Here is a 26,693-nt window from a genome sequence, read left to right on the forward strand (position 1 = left end):
GTCTTAAAATCAACCCCATACTGCACTAACTACATCCTCTGGCAACAAATTACAGAGCTTAATTGTACATTGAGTAACAAAGAATTTTCTCTGATTAGTTTTAAATGTGCTACTTGCTAACTTCATGGGGTGCCCTCTATTCCTTCTATTATCTGAAAGAGTAAATAACCGATTCACATCTACCCGTTCTAGACCTCTAAGGACTTTAAAGACCTCTATCATATCCCCCCTCATCTGTCTCTTCTTCAAGCTGAACAGCCCTAACCTCTTTAGCCTTTCCTTGTAGGGTAGCTGTTCCATCCCCTCTATCATGTTGGTTGTCCTTCTCTGTATCTTTTCCATTGCAACTATATCTTTATTGAAATGCTGTGACCAGAATTGTACACAGTTTTCAAGGAGTGATCTCACCATGGAGCAATACAGAGGCATTAAGACATTTTCCATTTTATTCACCATTCCCTTCCTAATAATTCCTAATATTCTGTATGCTTTTTTGACTGCTGCAGCACACTGAGCTGACAATTTCAATGTATTATGCACTATGATGCCTAAATATTTTTCCTGGGTGGAAATATGGAACCTAACATCGTTTAACTACAACATGGATTATTTTTCCCTAAATGCAACGCCTTGCACTTGTCCACATTAAATTTCATCTGCCATTTGGATGCCCAATCTCCCAGTCTCACAAGGTCTTCCTGAAATTTATCACTATCAGCTTTTGATTTAACTACTCTGAATAATTTTGTATCATCTGCAAATTTGATTACCTCACTTGTATTCCTTTCCAGATCATTTATAAATTTTTGAAAAGCATTGGTCCAAGTACAGATCCCTGAGGCACTGCACTGTTTACCCTCTTCCACTGAGAAAATTGACCATTTAATCCTACTCTCTGTTTCCTGTCTTTTAACCAGTTTGTAATCTATGAAAGGACATCTCCTCCTATCCCATGACTTTTTAGTTTTCTTAGAAGCCTCTCATGAGGGACTTTGTGAAACACCTTCTGAAAATCCAAATACACTATATCTACCGGTTCACCTTTATCCACATGTTTATTAACCCCTTCAAAAAAATGAAGCAGATTTCTGAGACAAGACTTCCCTTGGGTAAATCCATGTTGCCTGTTTTCCATTAAAACATGTCTTTCTATATGCTGTGTTTTTTGATCTTTAGAATAGTTTCCACTATTTTTCCCAGCACGGAAGTCAGGCTCCCTGATCTATAGTTTCAGGGATTGCCCCTGGAGCCCTTTTTAAATAATGGGGTTACATTGGCCACCCTCCAGTCTTCAGGCACAATGGATGACATTAATGATAGGTTAAACATTATAACTAATAGATTTTTTTAAAAACAAAAACAAAAATATTGCCTCCTCTGACCGAACAGGGAGGGTAGCTTTCAAAGCGACGTGCGGTTTCACATGTGCGTGCATTTGACGGCTCGTGCCAAGGGATGTGGCTATTTTATAACATATGCCCATATATTCACATATGTTATAAAATAGCCTGGCTGCTTGCATTTGTATGCTCAATTTTAAATGGGCAGGTGCCTGTGCGCACAATTCCTGCTTCTACCACATAAGTGAGGGGATTTTAAAGGGATGCACGCTGATGTCGTTTCCACTAAAACCATTTCATTCCTGGTTCACCCAGTTATGGCAGAGGCCTTCCAAACGTCCCTAGTTTAATAGCTTCCCCTCTGTTAGCCCTGACCTTTAAAAACATGCTGATCTGTCTAGATTTTTTTTTGTTTGTTTTATCCCTCGCACATCATCCTTAGCAGAAATAAAGTTACAGGGCAGGGGACCTCCAAATTCAGGTTTAAAACCCAGAATGTCCAGGCACTGCCCACACCACACCCATTTTTGAAAACTTTTCATTTGTGTGTGCAGCGGGAGATGCGCACATATCCTGGTAGCTTGTAAACTCTGCCCAGCGCCTGCAAGCCCTGCAAATTCACACATCCCCTAATTGATGCACACTTTGGGCTTTTAAAATTGACCTTACAGTGAGCAATAATAAAAAAAAAACTCATTTCCACAGGTAAAACAGCACTTTACCCAAAGAAAAAGTGAAAACATTTCAGGACAAAAGACATAAAACAGACACAACTAATATGAGATACATTTCAAAATGAATGTGTGGAGTTTTTGGGAAGCTTTTCATACATGAGTGGATATCTTCTGTCTTGAAAAAGTATAGCTGTGCTGGTCAGAGCAAAATCCATATTGAAGCTGGTCCAGGATCTTGTTGCAATAAAGGTTCTTAGAGAGATCATTGACAGAATGTTTGATTCAAAGCTGTTGAGTTAGCACCTTTCTCATGAAAAGATAGGATTAATGCACATCGGTGAGCTAAACTGGACAAATTAAGGGGCAGATTTTAAAACCTGTGTGCGGGCGCAGATTTGTTCGCACAACCCGGCGCGAACAAATCTACGCCCGAGTTTATAACATGCGGGCGCAGCCGCGCATGTTATAAAATCCAGGCTCGGCGCGCGCAAGGGGGTGCACAATTGTGCAACTTGTGCGTGCATACCCACAGCCTGCCTCCGTTCCCTCCCAGGCTGCTCCGAAATCGGAGTAGCCTGGGAGGGAACTTTCCTTCCACCCTCCTGCACCTTCCCCTCCCTTCCCCTACCTAACCCACCCCCCAGCCCTACCTAGAACCTCCCTTTACCTTTGTTGAAGAAGTTATGCCTGCCTCTCGGCAGGCGTAACTTACGCGCGCCCGTGATCCCGGGTACAGCGGCAAATGACCGCTGTGCCTGGAGGCTCAAGCCATGCCCCGCCTCCTGGACTGCCCAGGAGCGCCCATGCCCCACCCCTTTTTGCAGGCCCCGGGACATACGAGCGTCCCGGGGCTTGCGCGCGCCGCCGAGCCTAAGCAAGATAGGCTCGGCACACGCAGGGGCAGGCAGGGGCAGCTTTTTGGGGTTACGCGCGTAAATGTTTTGGCCTTTATGGCATTTAAATCCTTTTTTTTTTGTGTGTGTGAAGGATATCTACAGCAAAACACTTCTAATGCAAGTCTGAGCTCAGGCAGTATCACTTATGTAAGGTCATATACTGTATCAAAAATGAGGAACAAAATTGGCACTCTCTCCTCAAATTTTAAAACGCTAACCACTGAACTGCATTGCCCATCCTAAAATGTAATATATTTTAGATTGCTGCATGACTCTCATTTCTGACATTCCTTCTGGCATGAATTTTAATCATAACTTTACCTCATTCCTCCCAGGCTGGATCCAGAGCAACTGTCTCACTCAGTCCTACTTTAAGCTGACATTTGTTTGCCTTGATATCTACTAGAAAATGATGTAATGTATCTTCTGTTTTAGGTAATTTATTCTTGAATTTTTACTATTCATCTGACACATGGGCCTTTGTACTACATATTTTCTCAATAGACACAAAGGGGAAAATCTCTTGCATACATCAAGTGATCAGTGTACATTTTAAAGATAAAAGTATCAACAATGTTCTTTCCATTATTTTATTTAATAGGATAAATTCTGAAGTAATCATGAAGAAAATTGAAACCTCTGCATTGAAAGTAGGTTTTTCTGCCCTTTGTTGCTATAATTTTGAATTCTTGCAGTTGGAACCTATCATTTAAATTAGCTGCACAGTTGACAGTTGTTACTGTAAAGCTTTCTAGGGAGAATATTAAAAAAAATAATGTATCTGATCTAAAACATTTTGAAATCTCTTCTCATTAAATAGATAATGGTCTTCAGTCATGCAAGACTAATTAAAAATATTGATGTATGTCCAGGAACACCTTCGCAATATGTGGCCAAAAGTATCTCGCAGCTCCAAACTATACATACTTTTAGCCATGTGGAGGGTGAATATTAATTTTCAAAAGCCTTTTGCCTGGGTAAATCAAAGGGCCCAGTAGACTACCAGCTGCCGCCCCCGAGCTGCCCCAACCTTACCCGGTACCTCCCCAAACCTGCCTTACAGCTTAGCCTGTTCACTAATTGCCCCTTGTGACATGGGCCTCCCCTAGCATTTCTGGGTTATGGGCATTCTCTGGGGGTGTTGTGGCAATGATGTCATGGCAAGAAGATGATGCTGGATATTAATGTCATGGTAAAATACCACCATTGCAGCACTTTGATTCGGGATGAATTTTCAGGAGGTAGGTTGGAGTTAGGGGGGTGTTGTTACAGATACATTCAGAGGTATCCATTGTAAAATAGACGCCATTAAATAATTTTTGACCTTATAAGTGATGAAAAGGAGTTGATTTGAACAATCCAGCAACTCACTCTGAATTAAAATGCCCCCTTACAATGGTCTAAATCTAGAGTCTCTCTCTCTCTCTCTCTCCCCCCAAGAATGTTCACCATACAGAGCACAATAATAATGGGAGACTTCAATTACCTGAGTATTGAATAGGTAAATGTCACATTAGTTCATGCAAGGGAGGTAAAGATCCTAGATGCCATCAATTACTTCTTCATGTTTGTCATGGAAATGATGAGAGTGGGAACCATATTAGATCTAGGTCTCAATGACATGTAGGACCTTTTGCAAGAGATAAAGGTGGTGGGTCCACTTGGTAACCATGATAATAATGTAATAAAATTTGACATAAACAATGGAAGGCAAATGCTAAGGAAAACTATTGCAGTAACATTTAACTGTATAAAGGGAGGGTATGATAAAATGTGGAAATTTGTTTAGAAAAAAACTGAAAGGACCATTTCATAAAATTACCATCCTTGAGGTCCAGACAAAATGTATTCCATCAATTAAAAAGTCAAAGGGAAACCAAACAACTAACTACTGGCATTGTTTGATAGTGAAGTAAAAGAGGAAATTAAAGCCAAAAGGGCATTATTCACAAATGGAAAGTAGACCCAAATGATGAAAACAGGGAACAGCATAAGCACTGGCAAATTAGATGTAAAAAAGTAATTAAGCAGGCTAAGAGAGAAGAAAAGAAGCTTGCCATAGAGGCAAAAGCAAGTGAAACAATCTTTTCAAGAAAATTCAAAGTAAAAAGCCTAGGCGAAAGTCAATTGGGCAGCTAGAAAACTGAAAGGTGAAAGGAAAAAACAAGGAAGTAACAGAAAAAGTAAATCAGTTCTTTTCTTTTCTGAGGAGGATCTTGGGATCATACCCACACCGGAAACATTTTTGATACCCCTTCCCAAATCCCAAAGCATCAGCAATTAAGTCACCCCTGAACAAACCATCATCATCTGGAACCACTGCAGCAGTCATAAAACTGCCCCTCCATCCGTCCTATACCCAAGTACCCAAGCACCCAGCCACTAGAATTAAACCCAATCAAGACACGTGACAGGCCAAAGCAATGCTGCCCCATGCCAGGTACACTGCAAGGGCACTCATGTCCCCTCCCCCTACTTTCTATTTTTCTTTTCTTGATCACTGCATCACCATAGGAAAAAGGGAGGGAGTGATGAAAGCCACCTGCTCCATTAACAGCAGCAGTGGCAGTGGAAGTACCAGCAACAGCATCACCTCCATTCCTCCCACCCCAGGAATTCCTCCACTACAATGTAAGCAAACGTATGTGGCGTGTGGAATTATGCATAAATACGTTTACCTGTCTACAGTATGAGCAATTTTTGGACAACTGATGTATGCAGATAAAATGATTTATACACGTGGAAATTCCTTTGAAAATCGCCCTCAAAATGCAATTTTATTGTGCATGCTAAAATAAGTACTCCATGCTAATTTTTGTTTAGCATCCATTTTAGTGAATCAGCACCATATTATAGAAACTCTACAAGTAATTAAATAATAATAGAATATCAGAGTCCAAAATCTGAGGACAATAGTAGTAAGGTACAGTAGGGATATGCTTTAATAGCATTGTTGTCATTTTTTATTGTTTTAACATGAGTAAAGCCTATATTTTCAATGACTTGCATTGCAATATATCAGCAGTAATTTGAAAAGACAGAAGGCAATACTCCATCTTTCTTCCGCGCTCTACCCAGAATAAAATAAAAAACAAAACAAAACACTATTTTATGATCTGCTTAAATGATTTCCTAGGGTGTTTTTTAATAGAATAACTTGCAATACAATTTATTGGACCAGAACAAGAATTATCGAAAGTGGTGCTTTACATGAGCATTCAAAAACATATATGTTTCTTTTTGTTCTATGCTGTTTTAAAAGTTAATCTGTAACAATATCTTTGGATAATGCCTGTAGTAGTCCACAACCTATTTTCTGCATGACCAATAAGGCCATTAAAAATTTGCAGTACAAGTCTTTTAACTCATCTTTAGCAGATTATAATATTTATAGCTATAATATACATTTGAATTAGTTGACCAGATGCTGAAAAGACATTTTCTTATTTAATTATTAATGTAAGGCTTCTCTCAGCCTTAGGATATAATGCCACTCAATTATTTTTAATTTAATAACCACTGTAGTTTTGGTTCCATTGTGTTTGGGGGAAGAAGCAATGATAATTATCATTGTTTCTATGATTTGAAAATATGTGCAGCAATTAAAATACTGTATCCTAAAACTGTATTAAAAGTTTAGCATGCAAAGTAAAACTAGCAAAATGCAATGATTAATTAAATGAAACTTATGAAGCTGCTATCAACATTTACAATGATTTTGTTTAGTTTTAAAATGTATGAATATAATTATAAATCAAATTCAGAGCATGAATGCTAAATTAGGGCATATGTTGCATAATATTCACAGGTTTTGTGAAGAGCATAACATACTTCAAAATTACTGCAGAAGGAAAGTGGTAGGTGCCTCTCCAAATGTGGATGTGGGGGCACCATCTGTAACAGGGCACCCATGCTCCTGATAGGAAGGACCACCAGTTTGGAAGGGATGGGAGTTACCCGGAGGATCTAATCTCCCATCACGAGGTACCTCCTGAATAGCACCAGCATGTGGTAAGCGTGGCTGGCTCAGGATCTGTAGCCTCCCTCCTCTTGGCCCCAGCTTATCACAGGGGCGTAGAGTGCTCTGATGTCATCAGCCGGTGCTGAGTATGTCACCGGCTCTAGATTGGTGACAGTGGGGGGGACTGAGCTTGTGGTGGATTTAAATCCTTCTGGCTTCCCCTCTTTCACTGCTTATGCTTAGGTCTATGACCATGGTCACAGCTTTTGAACGAAGAACGATGACGCAGGGAGGAGCCAGGTGTTGGCCTGAAGGTGGGTCAGGAAGACACCCCAAAGGACTGCTCAATCACAGCAGGAAGGAAGGCTAGTTGGCTTGCTGTGTAGTGATCTACCCAGTGTGGCCCTCCTCTGAGACATAGTTGATCTGTTAAGGCACCACAGAACTGTAGTGTGTCCACAGAGCTGCAAAGAGAACTCCAGAGGGATAGAATATGGATGGATAGGCTCATGCATCCAAGTTAAATGCCCTTGCCAGCTACAGACATTAAGATCCAATTAGTATTTGTAACTCATTTGATTATGATTTAATTGGGGTTTACGTGTGAACTGGTGGAGTACAATCCTGACCGGGTTTTGTGACTGCCCTAGTTACACCTCAAATTCACATCACTGTAGAGAGAAACCCAAAGCTTCACTACTGTACACATAGAAAAATATGGATTCTTTGACTTCAAAAAGGATTCTTGGCCTGTATTTCAGCAGAGAGATGATGAACCTCTGATATAGGCCGCCGTATGTGACTGATTTATCTGCTTTCCCAGCATACATTGATTTCCTAAGCCTCTGTTAAAGAAAGAAGTCTTTTCTCAGCAAACACAGAGGGGAACTAAGACAATTCAGCAACTGGGTGTCTTTGGGGAGACAGACCTGAAGCCTTCAGCAGAGCTAGAAGTACCTGGCAACTAGACATTCCAATCAGCAAAGGAGGCCTTATGAGACAGTAAAGGTCTCTGGCTACTCTCTGTCACACAGCTGATGGATGATCCTCTGATGGGGATGAATCAACCTGTCCGAGTGAAGAAGTAGACCCAATCAGAACTACTCATGTTCCTACTTTCATTCACATTAAGCCCACAGAATATGCATAACCTGGCTCTTAAAAACTTCATGAGAGAGGGTCTTGGGGCTTGGCTATGAAGATCAATTAGCACCACTAAGATGAGGACTGAATCATGACTCTCTGCCCCACCTGGCTGACAAAAGAGCTCTATTATCTGAACTGCATGTAAGAGAAATCCGCTGCCCTGCTGATTTGTAAGGAGAATCTAATTTTTCCTCTCCAGGGATTAGAAAAATCCTCTCCAACTCTCCGCAGAGTGCAGAGATATCAGCATGTGTTTCCAGTGACAGAGACAGCCTTCAGGAACTCAAGCTCACAGCACAGAGACAAGAAAATCTGCAGAGTGGTGAGACTGGGGTTATCTCCTGGATGCGGTATGTGGTAGCCAGCTAATAAGGTCATTCATCAAAATGCGTTAGGGCCCCAACACCCACAATAACACCATAACACCCATGATAAAAAAAAAATGCATCACGAGATGCAAATGCACATTTTTAAAATTTAGTCAAAAGGGAGGTGTTTGGGTGGAGTTTATGAAAATGAGGGGGGTTTGGGCGGAGTTTATGAAAATGAGAGGTTTTTAACATTGCATGTGATAGCATAATGCATGTTTTAACACTGTGAATAACTGCACCTTTTTTCCTGGCATTAAGCTGTGTGATATGTCCGAAATGGGATTTGTAACAAATATCACAAATTCCATTTTGGAAAAGAGGAAGTTAGGGGAGGTTGTGAGAGAGAGGGAGAGAGAGAGAGAGAGAGAAAGAGTAACTCGAGGTGAGGTTTTAGGGTTAGGGGGGCAGTTTTACATGAGCAGTCAAAAGTGTGAACAGCACAGTACACATCAGTGAACATTTGATGTGATTTGAAGTGAAGAAAGGTGTTGCACTCTGACCCCTGGCCTGTGGCAATGTGGGAACCGACCACAGGGGGCGGAGCATGAGAGGAGACAGAGGCAGTGTTGAACTTCACCACTGGAAGCCCGCGGTCCCCCCGGGAGGAGCCCATAGGGACCCGGGCCGCTGGAACTTAGGTGGGCCTCGCAGGGTCTCCTGGAACAGTTAGAGTCTGGAGCGCTATTGGGTTCTAGGTTGGTAACAGGTTGAAGATAGGAGAACCAGAAGAGCATTGGTGATGACAAGGCTAGGGACAGAGCCAGAATCAAGCAAGGTCAGATGAGCAAGGTCAAAGTCCAGGAATCAGTCCAAGGAGTGGTCAACGAAGCAAGGGTCAAGATCCAGAGGTCAGGCAAGGTCAAGAACAGGCTGAGGTCATAGGAAGGCAGCAGATGGGCAGACGAGTCAGGAACAAGCTGTGGTCTTTGGCAGGCAGCAGGCAGGCAGACAAGTCAGGAACAAGCTGTGGTCTTTGGCAGGTAGCAGGCAGGCAGATGAGTCAGGAACAGGCTGTGGTCTTTGGCAGGCGGCAGACAGGCAGACGAGTCAGGAACAAGCTGTGGTCTTTGGCAGGTGGCAGGCAGGCAGACGAGTCAGGAACAGGCTGTGGTCTTTATCAGAAGTCAGTCTGGGGTGAGACCAGGGAGATGAACATGAACACTGGAACAAGCAGGGCAAGGAAGCAGGTACAAGCAGGAACAAGAGAACAGAAAGATCCTGGCAAGGAAGCAGGTACAAGCAGTTACAAGAGAACAGAAAGATCCTGGAACGAGACTAGGAACAGGCAAGCAGGAACACGAGCAAGGGCAATCTCAGGAACAAACCGACCCGATTGCCAAGGCAAGGAAGTGAGGCCAGGAACTTCCTTTTAACTTCCCTTCAATCAGGATGCACCTCGGAACTAGGACCAACCCTCAAACCCATATCAGGGCGGCTGGTCCGCACATGTGTGTGTAGGGGTGTGGCCAGCTGTTGGGACGCCGAGGCCTGGCGTTGGGCCTGGCGTGCGAGAGAAGGCCCAGCAACCGCTGCCACGGGACGCCGGGGCCTAGCTGGGCTCACGAGGGTCATGAGAGAGGCAGGACCAGAGCCTACTGGATGACCCTGAAGGTAAGCGGTCCTGCGGGCGGGACGACTGTGGGCGGGGAACGTAACAAAACGTACACAAAGATGAGGTTTCAACAATGTACTCTCGACCTAGTTGATGCATTCTCTACCTAGCTGCTATCAAGCTACTAGTTCACCCTTCTACAGTGTTATAAATAGTTGACTTACATAACAGCCTTATAGTCTCTCTCTCTCAATACATTTAACACATGTTGCAGTAAAATACTTTTACAAAGAACTAAAATAGCAGTATCTCAAAAATGACCTTAACCACATCCTTTTTTTTATCGCGGGCATTATTCATGCAAAGTTTATAGCAAAATGATGAATCTAGGTCCTAGCTTCTTAGTAATATTCCAAGCAAATCCAGGCTTTTATGAGATGTATTTTTTTGGGATCATCCCTAATCTGCTAAACTTTAATCACTATCAGATCGATACTCTAAGGCCGCGGTAGAAACAGTGCGGCAGTGTCAGGCGCACCCTCGTTCCCCGCACGCACAGTTCTCTTCACCTACCGCTCGATACTCTCTTCAAATTGCATGCAAATGCATGCCGCGGCTGCGAAGCCTTAGGCAAGCGTTAGGCCCGCGCAACCCATTTTACTGTATAGAGCGCTTATACAGTATCCTGGGTTCGCAGGCCTAACGCTTCACGGCCGCGCCTTGAGTGCCGAAATCGCACGGGCATTCATTCACTGCCAGCGGGGGCCGTGCATTCATCCAGGCAGAGGGAGCCGGAGGCCGCTTTCGCCGCTGGCTCCCTCTGCCTGGATGAATGCACGCCCACCCGGCCGTCTTGAGCGCCGAAATCGAGAGGAGAGGAGAAGGGAGATGGGACTACCGTAGCAGGCCCGAGCCTTGCTACTTTTTCGGGTTTTTTTTTTTTTGCTTCGGGAGGAGGGGACAGGACTGGGGCTGCACCGGAGACCGGACGGGGCCTTGAGCGCCGAAATCGCACGGGCATTCATTCACTGCCGGCGGGGGCCGTGCATTCATCCAGGCAGAGGGAGCCGGAGGCCGCTTTCGCCTCCGGCTCCCTCTGCCTGGATGAATGCATGCCCACCCGGCCGCCTTGAGCGCCGAAATCGGGAGGAGAGGACTACCGTAGCAGGCCCGAGCCTTGCTACTTTTTCGTTTTTTTTTGCTTCGGGAGGAGGGGACAGGACTGGGGCTGCACCGGAGACCGGATGGGGCCTTGAGCGCCGAAATCGCCCCCATTTTTTACACTTTATTCCCGTTTTAATTTTCGAACACCACACTAACACCACACTAACACCAAGTAGAGGGTAGGCGGTAAACTAACAGGTTAAGGACGCGGCAAAATAGCGGGTTACAAAGGAGATAATCTGAGCGCGCGTCACAGTATCAGAGGGGAATAGCTAATTCCTTCATTATACAGTTAATTCGTTCATTTACATATCATATACATGCTGCGTGCGGAAAGGGTTATGCGTCTGTTTTAAGAAGCGCTAAGGACGCGTGAAACTGGAGACTGTATCGCTGTATCGCCTTACGCGTCCGAATTGTGTGCTCCCAGCATGTTACAGACGGGAAATCTTCAACCGCACGTTACAGTATCAACCTCTATATGCTGTGTTAAGGATTGTGGTATATGGTTTTTGTTTAAGATTGCTAAATTGTTCATATTGTGCAAAATAGTAATGTAAATGCCTTATAATAAATTTTGTACATAAACAAATGTTATTGTGTGAATCCCTGGGCCATTCAGCTTGTATATAAAAGTAAAGTAAATGACAATGTCTGAGGCATTCACTATCCCAGACTGAGGGGGAAGGATGTCAATAGACAGGCTGCAACTTACTCTTATAAATCCTTACAATACTCTGATCAGTCTGAGTGGCTGTATAACACACAACTTCTTGTATTGTATTGTCATTTCTATAATTAACAGAAAAAAAATCATAATGGACCTTATATATTCCAGATTTTTCTAAATGGTACATGTCATTTTGTAAAAAGGTCATATGTAGTTATGATTTGGATTGCCTTAGTTATAGTTGACCTGGTCTACAAAATGCAACAACACTTGAAATATAAGGTTGCTTTTCATGTTTTTGAGTTTAATGACCTGCAGGTCAAATGGATTTTAAATCTATAGACACTGGATTCAGTTCACACATGCTGGGGCCAAAAATGAATCCAAGATGAATAACAATTTCAAGGGTCAGTTGAATAGTGAAAACAGTATTCTGAGTTTGAGAAGAAACAATTTGAGAGGCCAAATAGAAATACATTGATTGCTAATGAACACTTAATGAGGCTTTTGGGGTCACAACAGAATGCATTAACAGGTTTATTATGCCTTTCTGGACATGCAAAATTGCTCTGGTGATATTGGTCCCTAAAGGAAAAAATATGAAACCAGAGATGGTAACATTCAAACCGGTGCGCATGTGCACATTTGCATGCATTCATCAGCCTGCGCCCAGGTACACGGCCATTTTATAGCATATTACACATGCATGTTATAAAATAGCCTGGCCGCTCACACATGTGCACTAAATTTTAAGTGGGTGCGTGCGTATGCACGCAAATCCCACTTCTACCATGCAAATCAGGGGATTTTAAAAGAGGCACAATTTGACGCCATTCCCAGTTTTATCAGTTTGTCCCCAGTTCACCCAGTTAAGAGATAGGTACTCCGACTCTGCCTAGTTTTGGTAAGCTTCACTCCACCCAGACAGACCCAGCCCTTAAAACCATAGAGATCTGCCTAGTTTTCTTTAAATTCGTGCTGGGTTATGTCAGTATTTATGCACATATCTTAGGTTACGCCTTGAAATGCCCATGCCCTGCCCAGACCATGCCCATGCCCCAAGCCCTTTTTGAAACTTTAGAGATCTGTGCACTGTGGGAGATGTGCATGTACCTCAGCAGCTTTTAAAATCTGCTCAGTACACATGAGCTAGACTTCTTTGTGCATCCCCTAATTAATGCATGCACCGGGCTTTTAAACTTTACCTCACAGTGAGCTGTGACAGCTTGAAGTCAAAATCACATGGTCTTACTTTAATCACAAGCCTCTGTTATTTGCATATTCTCTCCAATATTGTTTCCACTTAGATCCTATGTATCAGTGGAGAAAACACCAACATCATCAAGCCTATATATTACACGAGTACCTAAATAGTGTACCCTATATCACAACTCCACTTATTATCAGAATTCTTAGCTCCATACAGGAACTGGAAATCAAAATATAAATGTGCACAATTACCATCTTGTACATACTGCCACCATACTATGGGCCTCATTTTCCAAGCACTTTACCGCGTGCGATAAATTCGCAAATCGCGTTAACAGCTGTTAACGCGATTTGCGAATGCAAATTAGTAATTTGGTATTCAGGGGGCGGAGCATATGTAAAGCGGGAACCTGTTTATCGTGTGCGGCGAAACTGCGCTACGGGCCAGAAAATGATTATCGCCATCCACGGACAGCCCGTAGAGAGAGAGAGAGAGAGAGAGAGAGAGAGAGAGAGAGAGAGAGAGAGAGAGAGAGAGAGAGAGAGAGAGAGAGAACCTTACTATAGTGCCTATGCCCTACATAGGTATTTGAATCCCTATGGGAGGGCTACCTACTAACTCGGGGTGGGGATTAGGTATGAGCGTCGGGGGTTGGGGGCCACTTTCGCATTCCACATGAGACCTACGGACAGAACAGTGGTCTCTAGTGCAGATTTGCTGGCCGTCGGAGTGAGGACGCTCACTCCAAGAGGAGATTTGGGCAACATTCTCTCCACCTAGCATGTTGTTGCCCAGGTAGAGTGTCCATCAAGCTAGGTAGAGAGAACGTTGCCCAAACCACTTCTTGGAGTGAGCGTCCTCACTCCGACGGCCAGCAAATCTGCACTAGAGACCACTGTTCTGTCCGTAGGTCTCATGTGGAATGCGAAAGTGGCCCCCAACCCCCGACGCTCATACCTAATCCCCACCCCGAGTTAGTAGGTAGCCCTCCCATAGGGATTCAAATACCTATGTAGGGCATAGGCACTATAGTAAGGTTCTCTCTCTCTCTCTCTCTCTCTCTCTCTCTCTCTCTCTCTCTCTCTCTCTCTCTCTCTCTCTCTCTCTCTCTCTCTCTCTCTCTCTCTCTCTCTCTCTCTCTCAACAGGCTGTCTGGGACTATCGTGGCCTGTGATGATTGAAGTCCAAAAAGACTGAAAGAATCATCGCACACTGGGAAAACATTGTGTGCGGCGCTAATGTTTTGGCGAAAACATCGCCGCACGCGATGTTTCCCCACTGCACGAAAGAAGCCTCATTTGCATTGGTAATGCCCCCTAATGCGTTACCAATGAGATATTGGAAAATGAGGCCCTATGTTTATCTAATTTGAGACCTGTGAAGCACAAGGCTATATGTTAGTGGCCTGAAACCTAATCTACTGTACATAAGTTATGACTTTCAACACACAAGTCTTCATCACAGCAGTTACAAAAGATACATCTGACCTCAATAAATAGTTGTAAATTGCCTAGGCCTCCCTGTGGTAGGCGATCAATAAATTTTAATAAATGAAATGAAATGATGTGGAAGGCCTGATTGACAAACTGAAGAGTAGTAAATCACCTGGATCAGATGGTATACACCACAGGGTTCTGAAGGAAGTAAAATATGAAATTTCAGATCTATTAGATAAAATATGTAACCTATCATTAAAATCATCCATTGTACCTGAAGACTGGAGGGTGGCTAATGTAATCCCAATATTTAAAAAGGGCTCCAGGGGTCATCTGGGAAACTACAAACCAGTTGGCCTGACTTCAGTGCCAGGAAAAATAGTAGAAAGTGTTCTAAAGTTCAAATCACAGAACATAGAGAAAGACATGGTTTAATAGAACAAAGTCAGCATGGCTTTACCCAAGGCAAGTCTTCCCTCACAAATCTGCTTCACTTTTTTTTGAAGGGGTTAATAAACATGTAGATATAGGTGAACCGGTGAATATAGTGTATTTGGATTTTCAGAAGGCATTTGACAAAGTTCCTCATGAGAGGCTTTTAAGAAAATTAAAAAGTCATGGGATAGGTAACAATGTCATTTTGTGGATTACAAACTGGTTAAAAGACAGGAAACAGAGAGTACAAATAAATGGACAATTTTCTCAATGGAAAAGGGTATACCGTGGAGTGCCTCAAAGATCTATACTAGGTCCGCTGCTTTTCAATATATTTATAAATGATCTGGAAAAGAATACAAGTGAGGTAATCAGATTTGCAGATGATACAAAATTATTCAGAGTAGTTAAATCACAAGTAGATTGTGATAAATTCCAGGAGGACCTTGTGAATGCATATTCATTAGGGATATCCTGAAAATCTGACTGGCTGGGGGGGGGGGGGGGGGCATAGTACCAGTTTGAACATCCCTGTTTTAGGAGGCAGGATGACATAGAGGCAAGAAGGATTGCAAATAAGGAGGATGAATATTTTGTGACATCCCACAGTATTCTTCTGTGTTTTTAATTCCTGGATCTAGATCTAACTTCTATGTGTCATGATAATTGTCAGCTGGGGCTCTCCCAGAAGGTCTTCAGATGTGCCTAAGAGAAGACAGAAGTCCCTTAATCAATAATCAATAAGTCCCTTAATCAATAAGCCTTGCAGTATCCTTTGTATCCCACTCTATTCAAGTCACATCTTTCTTGATTTTTCTATTTAGCGGGTAGTGGGTGTTCTCCTTCTTACCCTAATATAGGCTTGTTCTTCATCTGTTGCCCCATTAGCTAAGGCTCAATACAGAGAAGCTGAGAGTTTGAAACGCTTAAACTCTTTGAAAGTTATTGTGGTGTACCTGAAACCTGGATTCAAAGGTCTTCTGACTGCAGTGAAAAAGGCCTTGGCTAGTTGCCATGACTTCCTGAGTAGCATGATTAGTCTGCAAATCTGGGCTCCATGAAGCATGATAGGAAGGTTAATGCAGTAACTATGGCATAGAAGGACACACTGAGACTTTGTATTGGTAGCATTGAATAGTTACTTTGCATGTGACATGTAATATGCTGTCCTGGTAGGAGGAATTTTGGAAATGTAAAATGGAATAAAGGGCAAAATACAGATCAGGATAAGTATTGCAATGTTTCTTGTGCTGTGGCAACAGGCTTACATAGAAAAAGCATGTGAAAAATATAATTATCTTTTAAAATATGACTTATATGGACAGGAGACCCAAAATGGTACTGTCTCTTTAAAAGTGTTGGAACAACAGCTCTGAAACAGACCTGTTTAGAATCTCTTTCCTGATACTTCTTTCAAACTGCATTTCAATGGAAAAAAAAGGTATAAGAAAATGAACCAAGGTGATATGACCTGACTTGTCTAGGGAAGGAAAAGAAAGTAAAAATGATTTTCCAACTATAATCATGGGAACCAGTCCATGCCACACTGGTTCCTTTTATTCAACCATTTTCCATTAGAATACAATATGAAATAAGTGATCGCAAAGAAACTTTACGGTTCTGTTTCTGCATTGCTTCTACATTATATACATCTTTTTCTGTAATGGGAGTTACGCCAGGAAACTGGAGTTAATCTATTCAGAAATGCGGCCTCTGGGAGGTAATTAAATTCAGCATGACTGGGTAGGTAAATAATCCTTGGTGGGCTAGGTCGAGAGTGGAGAGGAGGGTGTTTGTGAAACATCTACTTTGGTTCTACTATTTCATGCTGCAAATCTCTGATTTCAGCCCTCACTGAATACAGTTTTGTCAACCCCCCTATTTCCCACATATAAATCCTTTTTTGATAATTGCTGTTCAGGAAAACCTGAATATTTGCCACTGTTTGTCAAATGAAGGCCCAAACCTCTGGAGGTGAATAGATCAGAAGGTCATTTTGCTTGGATAAAAGTTTAAATGACAACCTACCCACAAGTTTTGCAAAATTAGATGAAGGTAGTGATACGGGAATGAAAAAGAGAATGTGCATTAAGTCTCTATCTGACATAGAAAGGGATTTGCTTATCTTTGTACGAGCCTTTCAGTGGCTGAAGTGCTACAAAGACATTAATGGAAATCTGCATGGAATCTGCCTACTGCAGAACCCTCAAATTAGGTGAATTTGTTCCAGTGCAGGTTCTCCAGTTCAAGGAGTTACATCAGGTTTTTTAAACATTTGCTGAATTAGATAACTTGCAAACTTCTTGTTGGTTTATCAAACCAGTTTGCTAGGATTTTTAAAAAGGTTGCACATCTCTATTTTTTATTGTATTGTATTAATTTGATTTGATGTTGGCCTAACTACCCAATTTGCAAAATAATTCAGGTTTACATTACAGGAACATCCAGAGTTGTCCACTTATCCCTAGTTCACAAACAGCTTTCTAACATTTGTCAATTAACCTGAAGTCGTGACTTATCTTCAGTCAATAAAATAATTGCTTATTTTAGATTACAAGGGAGAAAGAGCAGCTTAAAAAGCCTTTCCTGATTATAATGACTGTCAACTCTATCACTGATAGAGACCTAGTTCTGGCCAAATCAGCAATGCAAATTTAGATACAGCTGATTTTAATTTAGTTGAATCTAATTGAGGGGATCCAGGTAGCATTCAGGTTAGTTGTGCCAAGTTGTGGGTTTGGTTTGTCTTGGGTAAAATCAATTTTACATGAATCAATCAATGTTTGGTTTCAATTTGCCTACATCATCCATACCTGTATGAAAATTCTAAATTACATTGGCAATAATATGATATATTATGTATCTTCATGTATGCTATTATTAATTGGTTAAGATATTCAGTGTCATTACCAGGATGCAGCAAGGAGGAACTGATTAATGAATATACCATTCTATATTAATGTCTGATATAAATTAAGTTTTATTTGAATAGTTCTGCTTTGAGACTACTGAAAAAACTTTCCAGAGAGATGGAAGGTAAGTGATCCAATTGTGCAACATCCAGCTGTTTTTTGCTTTTTCTTTTCTTTTTTTTTGTATTTTCTACTTAAATACGAAAGTATTAGCAATAAGATTGAAGCTAAGGCTAAACAAATATTAAATATGGCCTATAACAGAAAGTGTTAAGGAAAACTAAAAAGCAGAGGAACACAAAAGAAAATTAAACAGATTGTGATTTCTTTTAATATTTTGGTATGTTCTAAGGGTGCTGGAGAATAATTTCTGATTAAAGCTGTGCCAATATTCTAAGCCCGACATTTTTATTTTCAAGTATATTTAAATGACTGACAGTTTTTATAATGACATAATCATGGGACTTTGTACATAAGAAGATTGTTTGTTCATAGCATCAGAATTAGAATAGTTTTGAGGTGGTTTGCTAACTTGGTATAGAACTGTTTTCATAATTAAACATGTATTTCTGGAACCTGAGTTTTTCCTTTGAATCTTGATTTAAGCCACCTGTGCAAACAGAAATGATATGCTATCTCCTTCAAATCTACTAACCCAAGAGGTAAGTTATGGTTCCAGCTGATTATTTCATTCTTCTCTAGCATATTTCACTTGAAACATAATCAAGATCATTTCTATGTCTAATTTTATGGCCCCTAAAAAAATTAATCTCTATAGAATATTTAATTTATTTTCTGTGCATTACAGTATTTTCACACATGCAAACTAAGGGGGTCATTTTCAAAGGCTTATTGCATGCGATAAGCCTCTATCGCACAAGAAAAGGCCCTTTTTGCGTGCGATAGCATGCTGGGGGCGGAGTCGGTGCAGCGAGGGGAGGAGTTGGGGCGGTGAGGAGGCGGCGAGGAGGCGGACTCAGAGGTGTCTTCGCTGGCAGCGATAAGGTTAGTAATGTTATCGTCGCCGGAAGCATGCCCAATAGCACCACTTTTCATGGTGGCTCTATTGGGTGTGAAAGCTGGCAGCAAAAACACCACGATGGTGCGAAGGCTACCGGCTTTCGCAGGCCCACCCCCCTTCGCCCCCCCCTCCCCGTCCCCCGTTTTCGCTGGATTCACCATTCTGCGATAGAATGGTGAATCCAGGCCTAAGACAGTTTCTACCGCAACACATCTGATCATTTAAACTGAATGTAAATGAACTTTAAGAAGTATAGTAACACATTTATTCTAAGGAATTCAATTGCAGTTTCCATTAATATGTGCTATATTTGAAATATTCAGAAGTAGTTTAAAAAATATACACCTACACCCAGAGCTGTGTCATGCCCCTGATAAATGGAATTAACGCTATCTGCATTTACTTTACAAGTCAGTGTTACAAAAACAATATCTCAAAAGCAGTTAGACAACATTTGAAATGTTTTAATATTGTTGCCACAAGAATTGTTTGTGGCTGTTGGAGTTCCTATGCCACAGTTTTAGAGATGCAAACTGGAACTTTATTTATCAGTAACCACACAAAACCTTCATTCTGTTTAGTGTGATAAAACATAAGGCAGGCCACTTTCACTTCTTTTGCTTGTCTGTTTGTAGATCTCCATAGTAGTTGTATCTCATGAATGAAATGATAATGTAAACTGAGTTCATTTCCAAAGAAGAGATAGTTTCCACACAGACTGCATGACGTTTCCTTACAGGAGAACCACAGGAGAAAAAAAGTAGTGAATGCAGTGTTACAGAAGAACCCTTGGATTTAAGGTAAGCTTTAAAAGCACATTGGAAAAAGTATGATGTTTCAGGCAATAATGACATGATCCATTAAAAAGGGATATTTTGCTGCCACCTGGAGGTCTGATTAGACTGTATGGGGAAGGCTCTTGCATCACTACCAGTTCTCCAATGGCAGTTAAGGTTTCATTTGCATGACAAAAGAAGATTGTCATGTCTAGAGGCAACATTTCTTCTGCCAAGGACCGTGCAAGACAGGCGTTTGAAAATTGTTAACAGTAGCTGTGCCCGTTCTGGTGCTTAATAACAAGGACTGTAGTGTTCAGAGTTACAGTAAAAACAAAGCAAACAACTTCATTTGAAGTTGTTAAATTGCCAACAGCCCATTAAGACAATCTGCTCTGACCAAGGAACACTAAACATATAAATGAACATTTTCTAAAGCTTCAAAGCATCTCTATAATTTGTAAATTAACTATTATGAATTCACATCAACAATATTCATAACTTAGAAAAATTTAAAGCCAAAAATATTCGGTTAATTTGGTAAATAAAATAATTGCATTTTAGGTTTTAAAAATTATGCAGATCCTAGGCTCTATACATCTTGGCAAACAGAATAGATGTCCTGTAGGTTTATGAACAGGCTTCTATTTCATGTAATACATTATCAGTTTCTATACACCATCTAAGGCAGGGATGGCAAACTCCAGTCCTCGAGGGCCACAAACAGGCCAGGTTTTCAGGATATCCACAATGAGCACGCATGAGAAAGATTTGCATCCAATGGAGGCAGTGCATGCAGATCTTTCTCATGCATATTCATTGTGGATATCCTGAAAATCTGGCCTGTTTGCAGCCCTCGAGGACTAGAGTTAGCCATCCCTGATCTAAGGGGTGCAGGAGTTGCCTACTGGTTAAAGCAGTGGGCCATGACCAGGGAAACCCTATAACCCAGAGAAATCAATGTTCAAATCCCACTGTCACTCTTTGCGATCTTGGGCAAGTCACTTTACCCTTCATTGCCTCAAGTACAAAATTAGATGGTAAGCATGGTGGGGATAGGGCAATACCTATACCTGAATATAATATGCTTTGATTTATACTCTGAAGCACAGAATATAAAATCTCAACAAATAAGAAAGTGAAATTAAACTATTCCATTTGTGATCTCAGATGAAAATAAATAGCAAGAAGCAAAAAGTACTTGTCTCTGTTGCTTTTGAGGTCAGCTATGAGGCCTTATAAATATATCCATCTTATGATTTTGCCCATTGCCTGACTCTGCCTGCAGCACCTGTACTACAATCCATTGCCACTTCTTCCAGCTTGTCTGTCTGGGACAGCAATAGATCACAGAGTGGGTATCCTGGCAGCCACATTGAAAACTGCATCTTTCTGGTGTAACATTTAGCTTAATGCTATTTATATACATTATGTTAATATGTTTTTTGGCTAAAATGTAGCTGGATAAATGGGGTAAGTATTCAAAAGTTGGCATTTAGTTAGATAACTCACTAGTTATCCAGCTAGATGCCGACTTTTGAATACTGGCGTCTTCATGTTTTTCAATCAATATTTTTTGAATTGAATAAATTAATACTCATTGGCTGGCCATAGTCTTGTAATAGCTTCATATGCACCATTACAACATTGCATTATACATTATACATATTTCTGTAATTTCACTACAGAATATTGGCTTGTAAAAGGCTAGCAGACAGTTAATGAAACAAGATATGAATTGTAAATAAGATGAATATGCAAGGATGGAGAAAGAAATTGCTGGCTATTTGTCAAGAATCAATTGCCCTTGGTGCAACTTTCCTACTTCATTTTCCCTGAATGTTTACTGACATTGTCTAATATCAAATACGTGTTCTTGGAGCCTTCTCAAGGGAGAGTTTTCAATGATTCTTAGAAATCTACAAGTGCTGACTCCTATGCTCCTTGATTCAGGGAGGACGATGGTATAAGAAATGTTGATGTACCCTTCAAAATTATTAGGGAGTTTACTCTCTCACAACAGATTTCCTTTTTTTTTTTTCTGCTTTCCTTTTGCTCTCAGTTTTTCTATTGGCCCTCGTCGTTTTACTAAATCTGTGGACTTGAGTAAGAGCTGTCATTGCTTTAAGCAGTTTTCTTTCCTCTTTTTATATACTCTTTATGTACTTTTACTAGTGGCAAATGTATGTTTGTTATGTAAAGCAAAAGCTAATACATATAAAGTTAAAAAGATGAATATATTTTATAACAGCATAACAGCAGTTGAATGTATTTATGTTTCCATATCTTTATAATTTTTTGAGGTAGAAAGCATATTTGGCCTTGACTTTGAGACCTGCAGCATACCTGAGGTACCATCACTATAGGATACACAGAACCTGGCAGACCTTATTCCTGTAATGGATGCCTATATGTTGGCCAACTGAAACATGAATATCAATTTTCATATAACTGGGAACAGCCAATCTGTTGCAAATGTTGCACCCAGATTAGAAGCATAATAATTCAGGGTAGCATTTTGAAATAGCCCACATTGTTGCAAGGTACCTAGTTAGGTTCCCTTTGAAAATTGACTACGTGATATGCCCCTACAAAAAGTGTCCCAATACTTTTGCAGCTACTATTTGTGAAGGTGGCCAATTGGGGTAAAACTGTGCTGTTTACTCCCCCAATCCAAACACAGCCATTGGAGTGCCTTTTCTTTAAATCTGGCAAAATGTAAACATGCTGTGACAGGCCACATGAAATTTTTGCTGCTCTGAGGGAACTCTACTCAAGTAAATCCCTTAGAAAATTGCTCTCCCCAAGTGTTTATTCCTTGATTTATTTTACAGTATTTATAATCTGCACGTCTAGATTACTTGTGTCCTGCGGGGTACATCACAACATTAAAATTGACAAATATTCAAGTTATTTGAAAACAATACATCACAGGACAAAACAAGTACAAAATATTAAAAGCAAATAAATTGTAATGAAGCCGTAGACTCCAGATCAGTGAATACATGTCTCAAAGTTATTAGAATTGTTCCCACTTATCTTGGCAATCATAAGGTGCATACACATATTGGGTGGCTGTTCTCATTAAGCAGCTAGTGATTTCTAGTTATTAAAGTAGTTCTATTGAATATATAGTGAATTCAAATAGAGGATAAGAATCTGAACTTCCATTAGGTTTAAGGGTAGATTAAATAGCCCCCTTTCCTGCTCATCATGTATACAGGACATATACACAACACATTGACACTACTCAGGCATAGCACTGGACATACAAGCATAGACTGGGTTTAGGGTGAATCAAGTTATTTTGTACATTTCCTCTAAACTCTAAAACTTTGGTATTTTCCTTATTTGTTTTCCCCAGAAAAATATCAACAACCAAACCTACCAGTACTACGACGGTTGGTAGAGTACATTGACACCACCAACGAAATTTCTAACTGTTGAGATTACTATTTTATTTATACATTGTTTAAGTAATAATTTTTGCAAATTCCAGAAGTAAAACTTTAAATATGAGATTCAAACTCTTGGTAAATCATTATTTTTTGGGGGGAGATTTATATGGTGCTGGAAAAAAAATGCTATGGGAACAAAACAGGAATTAAATCACAAGCAAGGTATATATGAAAGTCATTTCCATGCTGTGACAATGCAGATACTACCACCAATGCATTGAAACTGCATTGAACAAATTCCTTTCCAATTGTTTTTCCCATTATACTTTAGTATGATTGATTTCACACTGAGAGATTACCATTGTAAGCTCAGTGAGTCAGATACTAGATTATATGAGCAAGAAAATATGCTCTTTAAGAACTTGGTTTCAATATTTCAGTATCTTCCATCTTTACTGCAAAACATCTTTAGAGATGAAGCAATAAAAATAGCTTATCTGATTTGTTCTCACTTTAGATGAAACATCATTGACCTCAAATTAATATTTACAAGGTTATTGATAAGTTTAGTCTGTAGTGGTTTGATAGTAAAATAGTATTTTGTACAAATCTTTTACAATCATATTTTTCTTAATAACTTTTTGAGGACTGTGATGATGAAGGCATCTTCATGTACAACTATGATCTTGTGATATGTCATAACAAACATAGGTACCTCATTCTTAAGTATAACACATCCTCTATGATCATCTAATATAGCACAGTTTTAAGGAACCCTTTATGATTTTCTTCATATCTGACTGTGCAACTACTTTATGCCATGTATTCACGTCCACCTGGAGCCACAGGATTCAAAGGCTTCTCCTATTTTACATCTATAGAGACAATATGTTTGAGTACATATGATCCAAGTGAGTTTGTGATGAAGCAAGATTTGCTCGTTAGCAACTTTCCTATTAAACTGACTTAACAAGTTTGTCAGTGCAACTAAGGTGCACAATATTCTTTATAATAGTTTCTTACCCAACAATGATAAAATTTGTTCCATTTCAATGATCATATACTCAGAAAAAGAGCAATCAACAGATTTTTGAGACAGTATTCAGTATAATAGACATGTGTAAACCAGCAAAGCACTATACAAGTATTGATATATAATAGGTTGTTTGTTCTACTAAACTAGATAACATGATATTTGTATAAATATGTATCTTTAGCTATATTGTTCAGATGCTGAACTTCTTCTGCAGCATTCTGACCTAATTGGTTTACTTTACTGATTTCTATAGAAGAATTTGAACTGATCACCCTGGAAACAATCCTATCCCTTTAAAATGTACTGAAGATACCAAAAATCTTGCATCTAAAAAGGCCACACCTCAGCAAATGTAACCTAAGCAGAAAACTGCAAAACAAGAGATATTTGAAAATATTGTTAGGAATTGATAAACTTATTCCATACCAGGTTCCCTGTTTTGCTTAGAGACTTCCTAACGCAGAGGATATTTTGGACTTTTGAAAAAAAAAAATGATAGCAACCAAGTTAAAGATCTTGCTATATCATTGTTGCAATACAAGGGGCATCTGCGGCAATTTCAGAATATATACATTAAAAGAATCCAGAGCTTTACATGAAACTGCTCCATAACCACAAATTTAAAACAACCCTTGCACAACTTCAGAAAATGCTCTGTATAGCCATGTCTAACCAATCAGCAGTTCCAAAAAACACAGCCCTAGCAACTCTTGTGAAACTGCTCTCGTAAATTCTCCAACATTCTATGTGTCATTCCTGTACATAATACGGGTCAGAGTATATGCATGGTTTACCATATAATTTCTGGCCTATTTTCTTCAGCAATTATACATTAACTTATTAGCAGGATATAATATGGATATACCTTAAGAAACTTGACATTGTTTTTGCCTTGTTTTTGCAATATATTCCTACTAGTGCTATCAGGTACACAGATGTTTTGGCTTTTACATTAAATAAAATAATCAAAATTAGACAACTTTGAAAAGAAGGCATTCATTCAGTGCTTCTGCCACAATATTTATCATGAAGTAATTTACTCTAGGGAAACAAATGATCAGTTTTGAATATTATACCGTAGCATGAGGGAGAGGGCATTTCACATTAAAAGGTTAGAGAATCTTAGAAAACAGTGAAACAGCAATGGAATACCTCAATAGAACATATGCATTATTTTATTCCTATTGTTCAGACAGTATAGGTTTTAATATTATCTCACTAACATGAAACAGGGAGAAGTCTTGCTGGACAGTATAATAACAAGGATACTATCCCAAGGAAATATTGTACGAGTGTTATAAGCCTTCAGCATGAAGAGCGGCAGAAGTTTATGACCCATAACTATTCAAGAGTAGCCCTATCCAAACAGCTTTTACTCATAAGCTTCTTAAATAAACCTTCTCACTAATGCTGCTTGCTGTACACGTGAACGATACAGAGAGTAAGAATCAGCCTCAAGAGTATTACAGTCCATGAGATGCTGGATGTAGGTAAGTCAGTAATGACATATTGAGTAGTTTATAACTGAAATGCAGTTCCACACAGAATATTATGGTAGATTTAAGAACTGCAGACTGTAAAGCCTTCCATTGAATACAATAAGACAGTACACATTGTAATATAATAAAATCTGATCCCCAACATCTGCAGGATCTCTGTCATATGCAGCAATGAGGCATAAAGCCAAATTACTCTCAACTGTGTACAGTGAAAAGACTTTTCATGCTCTATCCATGGTCTTTTTGAAAACGATAATGGCATTAGAAACAATGTTTGTTATGCCTCACACAGCAATACATTCTTACATTTAAGAGCAAGTTTCTAACTCACTTCCCTGGATCAGTATATCAATAAATAAAAGTATTCTTACCTCGATCAGCTCCCACAGTCAGCACCTTAGCAATAGGAAATAATCCTGATATTGTTACTAAGGCTAAAATAAACTCAGACATTGTTGCAGAATGAAGAGTCTGATTGCTTCACTGCACACTCAGTAAGTCAGCAGCAGGCTTTGAATCTAGCAGCGTAATTTAGAAATGTCAATGGGAATTCTTCTGCTAAATGAGCCAGCCTGCCTTCTCTCTGCTTTCAGCAGGATTTGTAGGTGTATGTATGTGTGTGAGCAGCTTGTGTGTCTTGACTTTTCAATGCAGAGTACGTCTGATCTTACATCACATGAGAGGGGCAGTGAGAGATGCCAGAGGATGGGAATTCACTGATTAATCACAGAATCTACCATCCAGACCCCCCTTTGTGTCCACATAAATCACATCTATTACTTAGTAAGAGGCATTTAACACAATAGGAAAACAACACAGCGATCTGAAAATGCTACAGACCACAATTATTTCTGCTCCCTTAAAAGTAACTCTAGAAAACAGTCTGCTGAGATTCAGATTTGCAGAACAGAGTAATTCAGCATTTTTTTCTACTGGCAACATTTTAAACTGATTCTACAATGTTATAAATGAATAGTAAACCCTGAATAATTAGCTATTTCATTCTTATCCTGCTTTCTAAAATAAAATGCTCTGGAAAGGGTTTTTTGACAATAAATGGACATTTTTCATAAAGACATTACTGAAAAAAATCGTTATTTACTAAAATAAATCAGTGATTAAATAGAACACTTCTTTTTAGCAGTGCTCAAACCCTGTTTGGCTCTTCTAAAATGTTCCTTTACTAAATCAACCAG

General features: G+C 40.1%; 1 protein-coding gene across 1 annotated transcript in view; it reads right to left on the bottom strand.

The window, feature by feature from the left end:
* The window catches only part of LRP1B (LDL receptor related protein 1B), a 3,516,099-nt gene extending 3,490,004 nt beyond the window's left edge, over nucleotides 1-26,095 (bottom strand). Inside the window, 2 exon segments of the mRNA XM_029607894.1 lie at nucleotides 3,914-3,916; nucleotides 25,869-26,095. Of these exon segments, the coding sequence (XP_029463754.1) occupies nucleotides 3,914-3,916; nucleotides 25,869-25,950 (85 nt within the window). The 5' untranslated portion in view covers nucleotides 25,951-26,095.
* Nucleotides 26,096-26,693: the final 598 nt, after the last annotated feature.

Source organism: Rhinatrema bivittatum, chromosome 6 (assembly GCF_901001135.1).
Source record: "Rhinatrema bivittatum chromosome 6, aRhiBiv1.1, whole genome shotgun sequence".
Taxonomy (NCBI): Eukaryota; Metazoa; Chordata; class Amphibia; order Gymnophiona; family Rhinatrematidae; genus Rhinatrema; species Rhinatrema bivittatum.